This window comes from Geospiza fortis, unplaced genomic scaffold, assembly GCF_000277835.1.
Source record: "Geospiza fortis unplaced genomic scaffold, GeoFor_1.0 scaffold261, whole genome shotgun sequence".
Classification (NCBI taxonomy): domain Eukaryota; kingdom Metazoa; phylum Chordata; class Aves; order Passeriformes; family Thraupidae; genus Geospiza; species Geospiza fortis.
In genome coordinates this window covers 161,413-169,076 of record NW_005054578.1, presented here as the reverse complement: position 1 = coordinate 169,076, position 7,664 = coordinate 161,413, and the positions used below count along the sequence as shown (strand labels likewise).

General features: G+C 47.6%; 3 protein-coding genes across 3 annotated transcripts in view; 2 read left to right on the top strand and 1 right to left on the bottom strand.

The window, feature by feature from the left end:
• Window positions 1–1,765, top strand: part of LRRC45 (leucine rich repeat containing 45) — a 13,582-nt gene extending 11,817 nt beyond the window's left edge. Inside the window, exon 18 of the transcript XR_004082629.1 lies at window positions 1,741–1,765. The gene's annotated coding sequence lies outside the window, so the exon portion shown is untranslated. The remainder of the gene's footprint in view (window positions 1–1,740) is intronic.
• On the top strand, window positions 1,741–4,738 carry RAC3 (Rac family small GTPase 3). The gene is made up of 5 exons (XM_005429796.2): window positions 1,741–1,812; window positions 2,089–2,206; window positions 2,843–2,905; window positions 3,388–3,547; window positions 3,638–4,738. Exons 2-5 carry the CDS (start codon window positions 2,114–2,116, stop codon window positions 3,766–3,768), a joined length of 447 nt encoding a protein of 148 aa, XP_005429853.2. The 5' UTR covers window positions 1,741–1,812; window positions 2,089–2,113; the 3' UTR covers window positions 3,769–4,738.
• DCXR (dicarbonyl and L-xylulose reductase) overlaps window positions 4,731–7,664 on the bottom strand; it is a 3,435-nt gene continuing 501 nt past the window's right edge. The window contains exons 2-7 of the mRNA XM_005429797.3: window positions 7,591–7,661; window positions 6,326–6,368; window positions 5,910–6,009; window positions 5,694–5,758; window positions 5,488–5,605; window positions 4,731–5,017 (exon numbers count right to left, since the gene is read on the bottom strand). Of these exons, the coding sequence (XP_005429854.2) occupies window positions 4,914–5,017; window positions 5,488–5,605; window positions 5,694–5,758; window positions 5,910–6,009; window positions 6,326–6,368; window positions 7,591–7,661 (501 nt within the window). The 3' untranslated portion in view covers window positions 4,731–4,913. The remainder of the gene's footprint in view (window positions 5,018–5,487; window positions 5,606–5,693; window positions 5,759–5,909; window positions 6,010–6,325; window positions 6,369–7,590; window positions 7,662–7,664) is intronic.

The following is a 7,664-nucleotide window of genomic DNA, read 5'->3' as shown; positions in this document are numbered from 1 at the left end:
CGGCCCCGCAACCCTACCCTGCTCCTTTCGTAGTTCGTGAACTTGGGTGCTGCCTGGTTAGCAAACACAGGCTCCTCCTGGGTTTTACGTTTGTCTCCTTGTTGTTTCATTTGGGTGCCGGTATTTTGCTATTTTTCATTGTACCTGCTTGATTCCTGACAGAGTCCTCTGTGGATTGTTCTGAGGTGAAATGTATTGCTCTTTCTAGTTTCACCATGTGCTCCTTGTCACCCTTTTTGCTTTTTTGTTAAGGCTCTTCTTAAATGCCTTCTTTTCTGGGACCTCATCTGCCTGCAAGATGCAGGCATGCACTAGATTTGTACTGCTTTGTAACTTTCCTAGTTCATCCTGCATATTTTTCCTCACAATTCCAGTTTACTTTTCTGATCACCTCAGCAAGAACAGAGCTGAGGTACTCAGACCTAAATGTGAGCTGGTCTTAGGCGGGGACTAGACTTACCCTTTCTCATGCATGCCATCCCCTCAAATACACGTTTGTGGTGAGGCCTTCCAGGTTCCAGCCTGTGAGGGCTAAAAGGGAGTAGGAGAAAGTACAGCCTTATTGCAGAGGGGAGAGTGACTGGGAGCTCAGGATGTTGCAAGTGGAGTTCAGCTGAAGGTTTGCTGTCCTGTGTTTTGCCTTAAGACTAAATCAGTAGTGCAGACTGAAAGAAACACATAGATACACAGATTTTTGTGAATTACAGGTGTCCCTGTTTGGTGGGAAACTGAAGTCACACTTCAGGAGGAAATTGGACCAATCAGCCTAATGGTTCATGACAAAATTTCTTTCTTCTCAGACTGAGGGGACCCAATCCAAAGGAAAAGTTGTAATAGTGGTTTGTTTTCCCTGTGCTTTCTGTCATGCTGGTGTGTGCAGGAGACTGTCAACTGTCTTCCTCTCTTCTGACACCCTCTCTTACGTCAGTCTGGCTGCAGAATTGGGTAGGAGATACCCATTTCTGCTAGCTATTCAGCTTCACCCAGGCACCTCAAAGTCAGCTTTCCCTGTCACTGGCACTCACAGTCTTTTTCTGGAAGGTTGTCTGCAGTTCACAGCTTTCTCCATGATACAAAGGTAGCTCACACTGCTGGGTCTCCTCTGTTCCTACAATGAAGCTTAGGAAATCTGCAGAGCTGGTTAAAGGCCCTGTGCTCACTCAGTTGCCAGCTGCCACTGCTGGGCTGACCAATCCCACCAACCTTCAGTAAAGCCCTGAGCTGGAATTTTTATCCTTTTTCACTAATCTTTTCCAAACTGCCTTCAGTCCATATTAAAGTCCATTTTTGTTTATGGATACTTACTTTTTCTCCTTTGTGTTTATTGATACTGAATTCCTGTATCTGAGGAGCTTGCAGATCTGCATTGTTGCATGTTTTTAACCTCACTGTTTATCCATTTTGCTGAATTACTGTGCATCTGTTGAGCTCAGCACACAACTCTAATTTATTCCCCCTCTTGGTTCATGAAACCAGTATTATTTTGACTGATGGTTTGCTGAATGGGTAGGGAAAAGGAGTGGTAGAGAGCAGGGCTAGGAAGCAATCAAGCAAGGTGCACCTTTTGAGTTCAGGCCATGTCTGTGACAACTAGGGGATTCCAGCCTGCAACAGGTTTGTTTTCCTCATGTGGTAGCTTTCTACCTAACCATGTGTTTTCATTGTGGGAAGGGTGAGTTTTACTGCCTTAGAGCTCCATGTTGTACCCTTCTTTATGCTTGTCACTCTTACCCTCTGCAGAGCTGTAGGGAAGACCTGCTTGCTGATCAGTTACACCACAAATGCCTTTCCTGGAGAATACATTCCCACCGTGTAAGTAATGGCTTGGGCTTCAGTTGCTTTTTGATCTCTATGCTTGTGTGTGCAGAAGTTTGGTTTGTGTGTGAGGAGGTGGCTGTTGCAAATCAGACGGTGAACTTGACGGGTAAGGATGATGCTGTGGCTGTGGCTGTGTGTGTGAGGAAGGCAGATTGTCCCCACTGGAACTGTGCTGCAGTATCCTTTCCTGATTCACTGCCCCTTTGAATTCTGTATAAAGATGTGAAGGTCACCACAAAATTGTCACTGATGGGGACTCCTCATTGGCAGGTTTGATAATTATTCTGCCAATGTGATGGTAGATGGAAAGCCAGTGAACCTGGGCCTCTGGGACACAGCAGGGCAAGAAGACTATGACCGGCTGCGGCCTCTTTCCTATCCACAGACGGTGAGTGCTGGGCTTGGACTGCCTTGGGACTGCCTCCTCTCAGGGACAGGGAGGCTCCCAAAGACAGACATGCTTCTTTCCTTGGAGGAAAGTCTGAGTTCCTGCAGCTACACCCATAATTCTGGTTGTTTAAGAAGTATCACAGCTGATTTTCTCCTAAGACATTGTCCTGTTCTAGTCTCCTCTTTGTAATGATGTTTGAAGAGTTACGGGTGCCCCAGGGAGGCTCAGGTAGAAGGAATGCTGTAGGGCTGCTGTGCAGCCTAGCCAGTTCCATGTTCCCATTCTCTCTCAGCAGGGCAGATCCCCGTTGGGCTGCCCTAGGAGTGTTTCCGGGTGTAGCAGTTCCTAAGCAGCTGTGCTGCTGGTGAAGCCCTTAGTGCTGCTAAGATGTTTGAGGCCTCAGGCTCTTAACATGCAGAGCCCAGCATTGTGAAAGAAGATGTAATCATACACACTCATGGTCCATTTCTTCCCTCTCTGAATTACTTTAACACCCTTAATGGGGAAGAATTTCTTAAGGCCACAGCAGCCCTTGTTTGTGGGAGGAGGTTGTCCTTTCTCAGGCTCCCTCTGCAGCCTCCCTTCACTCTAGCTGCTTCTGTCTACACAGTTGACCCTCTTCTTTCTGCACAGGATGTTTTCTTGATCTGCTTCTCCCTTGTGAGTCCAGCCTCCTTTGAGAATGTCCGAGCTAAGGTAAAGTATTCTCCTCCTGGGTGAAACAGTAGAAGGGAAGAACCAGTGACATTCCCTGCCCCACCCAGCACCACGCCTACAAGCCCAAAACTTCAAGTAGTAATGTTTTGGTGAGGGAAAATCATAGTCCGCAGGTTTTAAGTGGAGCCTGCTTTTTATTAATGACTTCTTTGGCTAAGTTATTGCCTTTCTGAATCTGTATTTTAAGATAAGGGATATCTTAGAAGCTAACATGCAGTTAAGGAAAGCACTGTGCAGTGTTGGCTGGCAGTGTCTGTCAGGATTCTGTGTCTTGGTGCCTTCATTATTAGATCTGCACCAGTCTCTTTTTGCAGAGCTTATCAGAACTGTAGGAGCAGTATCCTGTTCAGGTGTTGCCACCATGTCAGTAGTGAACCTCTTCATTCCCAATGGTAGAAATGCATCCTTATGGTTATGGCCACTCATATAACTACTTTTCTCATCATGCCTCTCTGTTTCAGTGGTACCCTGAGGTCCGACACCATTGCCCAAATACACCTATTATCCTGGTGGGCACCAAGCTGGACTTGAGGGATGATAAGGACACCATTGAAAGGTTACGTGATAAGAAACTGGCCCCCATCACCTATCCCCAAGGCTTGGCCATGGCTCGGGAGATCGGTGAGTCTCGTGAGCAGGCAGGGAGTGTGGGTGAGCAACAGTGCGTGGTGGTGGAACTGGAGTGGTTGAGCTGCAGCTCTCTTTCCCCAGGGTCAGTAAAGTACCTCGAATGCTCTGCCCTGACGCAGCGGGGCTTGAAGACGGTGTTTGATGAAGCCATCCGGGCTGTGCTCTGCCCACCGCCTGTGAAGAAGCCTGGCAAAAAGTGTACCATGTTTTGAGGGCTGTGGCCTTGGTGTTGGCTCAGCATGCTGTCATCCTCTGACAGATTGCATATTAAGCTGGGTGTTTCTGAAGGGGGCTGGGATGTGTAGGGCCCTTCATCATGTACGAAGTCAGTGTTTTTTAAATGTCTCTTTGATTTAACGTCAGTGTTGATGTGAAGGGGCAGTGGGGACAGGAGAGCAGCTGGGGACTATACAGCCCTCAGGGGAGGTACAGCAGGGAAGGCAAGGTAGCTCCTTCAGGCAACAAGCTGTTTTGGCTCTCCTGAACTCCAAGTGGAAAGGGCTGAGACATCCGTCCTGTTCTGGAAACACCTGTTTTCAACCTGCAGGTGAAACAGGTGGTGAACATCCTGGTGGGAGTGGGGAGGGAGCTGATTTCAATGGTGCTGAAAGACAAGAGTAGCTGGGAGGATGGCAGGGTCTCCTTGCCCAGCCTGCTGTGGCTAACAGTTAACAAACTGGTGCTCTAGCAGAATGTTCCTAAGACTGTTAAAGAAATCATAACCAGCCCTGGAAGGGGTCAAAGTAAATAAGAAGCTGAAAAATGTATCATTAGGTGCTTTATTGGGTACTAGCCAAACTCTGTGAGTGAAACAGCTCTGTGCAATCAATGCATTTGCCTTTTTGTGTGTGCAGACCCTAGGACAGCATGGTGCTGCTCCCCCCCATTAGTCTTTAGCAGGGCCTCCCCCCAAAATCCAGTCTCTGCAGAGCAGGGCTGGGGTTGTTGCCTCTATTTTTTTTTTTTCTACTAAAGACAACAAAGGAAGCAGTGAGGAGTCTGCTAACTTCTTTCCCTTCCCACTGAAAATGCAGACAGACTCTGGATTTGGATGGAACAGGGAGAGCTTCTGAAGGGTTGTGGGGGGGGAACAGGGTTGGAAGAGAGGTCCAATTTCTAATCATCATGTAGAGTGACAAGATAAAACCTTATTTGGTGCAATAAACATTCTCCATGAAGGTGTATGTGAGCTTTATTATATAGCAGCCTTGAAAAGCTGATTTTCTGCCTCACTTCTAATACAGTCTTCAGCCCTGCTGCCCTTTCAGCAAGAAGTGAGTCATTGTTTTCTATCCAGTTTACATGTAGGCAGTATTCATATGAAAATTGAGGCCAGGTGTGAAATGCAGGTTTCATCTTAGGAGACAAGAAAGCCCCCGTCAATCATCAGTGAGCTGCCAGTTGTCATAGCACTCTTGTCACTCAGCAGGAAGAGAATGCTGTTCACCACATCATCCACCTCTGCAATCAAACACAGAGAACGTTGATGCCCACCTCAAAGTGTATCAGAAAAACAAGCACTTAAAAAGGTCTGCCTTTGACATCTACAGGTAATTAGAGCTGGAAAGTGTTTCTGCCTTCACACTGTGCTTGATGAAGTGTCTGGGACAGTGTGGCTGAGAGCTGGACATCAAAGTGTCCTTGTGATCAAATGGTGCTTAGGTGACAGCAAACACCCTGTCAGGTTTATGAACAATAGAGCAAGTTCATTTCATTTCACTTGTCCCAGGATGAGAAGGCTGTAGAAAAAGTGAGAGGAGGGTTGATTCTCACCCTGTCCTCATCAAATACTGCAGGAATTCAGCCAAAAGGCATTCAGCAGAGCTGTCACTTTGCCCAAAAATCAGCAACTTCCGGCTGTGATGTCAGTGAGAAGGCAGGTTTGGAGAAAACATCAGAGCACAGCTTGGGGACAGACATAGATCACTGACCTGCAAACTTTCCCAGGGGAATCCGATTAATCATGGCAGCAGATTTCTGAGGGTCACTCCAGTTAATTCTCCCCATGTCAGTCATAACCACGGTGGGGTTCACAGTGTTCACCCTAATCTGGGACCAGGAGCAACAAACAACCTCATCCAACTGCTGTGCTTGTGCTCAAGTTCAGCTTTCACACTTTTCTCTCACAGACTCCTACCTTGTGGGGTCCCAGTTCCATTGCCATTACTTTGCTCAGCATATCCAGAGCACTTTTTGTGGAACCTTTAAGAGAAGGGAAGAAGAGATGTTTAACTGCACAGCGCCTGGTCTGGAGGTGCTATGGAACACTCTGCCCAAAACTGGCAGCTTGCTGACTGTGGGTGTCCAGCTGGTCAAACCTGAGAGGGGCACTGCTAAAGCTGCACACACTTACAGTAAACAGCATGATCCCTCAGTGCACGCTTTGATGCCTGGCTGGAGACATTCACAATGGCCCCTGGCACCCCTTGTGCAATCATCTGCCGAGCAACTATCTGGGAGGGGAAGGAGAGAAAAAAAATAAATAATGCCAGAATCCTAACAAGAGAAATCATTATTTCACTCCATAGGAATCTTGCTGGGCTATTATGGTAGACCAAAGAACAAAAACATCTGAAAGAACCAAGCCCTCACTGCCTCCTGCTTACAAGAGAGTCAAAGCAAGAGTGTGAAGGGCCTGTACGTGTAGTTTCTTGGATTGACTTTGGACTGCAGTCCTTTCAGGCCCCACAGTGGACACATACCCCTCTATGTACAACAGCTTAATCACTGCTATTCATGGAGGCAGCTGCAGTGACAGTTCTTCCTCACCTGGGAAACATGAAGCACAGCCCCAAAATTCACATCAAGAGACCTACAAATAAATCAAATTTAAGTTACCAAGTGGTTGTAGCCCAGCGCAGGGAGCTGTTTTGGGAGGCAGCAGAGGACAAGTGCTGCTGCTCTCTTGGAAACACTGGTGATACTCCAGGACATGGACAGAGATGCCAAGTTGTCAGGAGAGACAGAATGGTCAGGTGGGATCTCAGCAATGAACCAGAACTATCCATTGGCTGCAAGCCTGTCAGTGTGTGAGGAGGTACATGCATGCATCAGGTGCATTTTGTACAGGACTCTGCTCTTCTGCAGTGTAATGGAATTCCTCTGTCAAAGTTTAAACAGAGCCCTGGGCTTCAGCCAGGGCAGATAACTCTTAGGTCAAGCAAACCCTTCACACAGATTTACAAAGCAAAGTTGCTGTAAGGTGGGTAGAGGCAGCATTTCTTCTGTTTGCCACATCAGAAGATTCCTTAGGCTTCCACCTGCCAGTTCTGCAGAACGATCTTAGTAGAATCCATACATTTGATGTTCTAGTCACAAACCTTTATTGTAGATTCTCAACAACCATTTTTAACACGGACACAGCATGACTCATTTTCTCAGAAGGCTGTGGTCAAGATAGCCTGTGTTCTAAAGCGTACTCACAACAAAACTATGGACCTTTTCAGAGAATAAAGAAGCCATGTTATTGTAGTTAACAAATTTAATTTCCCACCCTGACCATTTTTTGCTTCCTTACCTGGCTTTGTAGTCTCTATTTCTGAATTGTCTTAGCAACAACTACCTTTTAATTTAACCGAGCTGGAACTGGACTGGAAGCTCTGAGCCTGATGAGCAGGAAGGCACTCTCATGGCATGCCAGCGGGATGGCAGGTGCACCCCGCTGTTCTGGAGGTGACACTGCAGGTTCTGGCTACTTAGAAATGGATGTAAGAGCCAGTGCTTTGTTTCCTTTTGCTGTTTAAGGGGTGAAAGGTGATGATGTAAAGAATGAAAAGACAGTAAAGAAAAAGGACATATGCAGTAACAGTCGACCACTGGGCATTGCTAAAAGTGTCTATGTCAGCCTGTCCAGTGTGTCTATACACCAGCTGCTGACTTTGTTCTTTCCAGCTGCTTCCCCTCTAGTGCCACCCTTTTCTGGAAAGCTCTGCCGCCGTTTTTGACGTTCAGAGCTTGGTGAGACCTCGGCGGGCATCGGCCCCAGAGCTCCCCGTGGAGCTGCGGTGCCGTGCGGGCCGGGCCCGGGCACTCACCGCTGCAGGGCCGAGCGCGTCACCTGCAGGAACGGCTGCAGCTCCGCCACGGCCGCGTTGTTCACCAGCAGCTC

What these genes read in the sequence shown, in the direction of transcription:
- RAC3 (XM_005429796.2), top strand. Translation starts at nt 2,114, where the DNA reads ATGGTAGATGGAAAGCCAGTGAACCTGGGCCTCTGGGACACAGCAGGG. An exon ending in CTCTTTCCTATCCACAGACG is followed by an intron (nt 2,207 to 2,842) that starts GTGAGTGCTGGG and finishes CTTTCTGCACAG; the next exon opens with GATGTTTTCTTGATCTGCTT. An exon ending in GGCCATGGCTCGGGAGATCG is followed by an intron (nt 3,548 to 3,637) that starts GTGAGTCTCGTG and finishes CTCTTTCCCCAG; the next exon opens with GGTCAGTAAAGTACCTCGAA.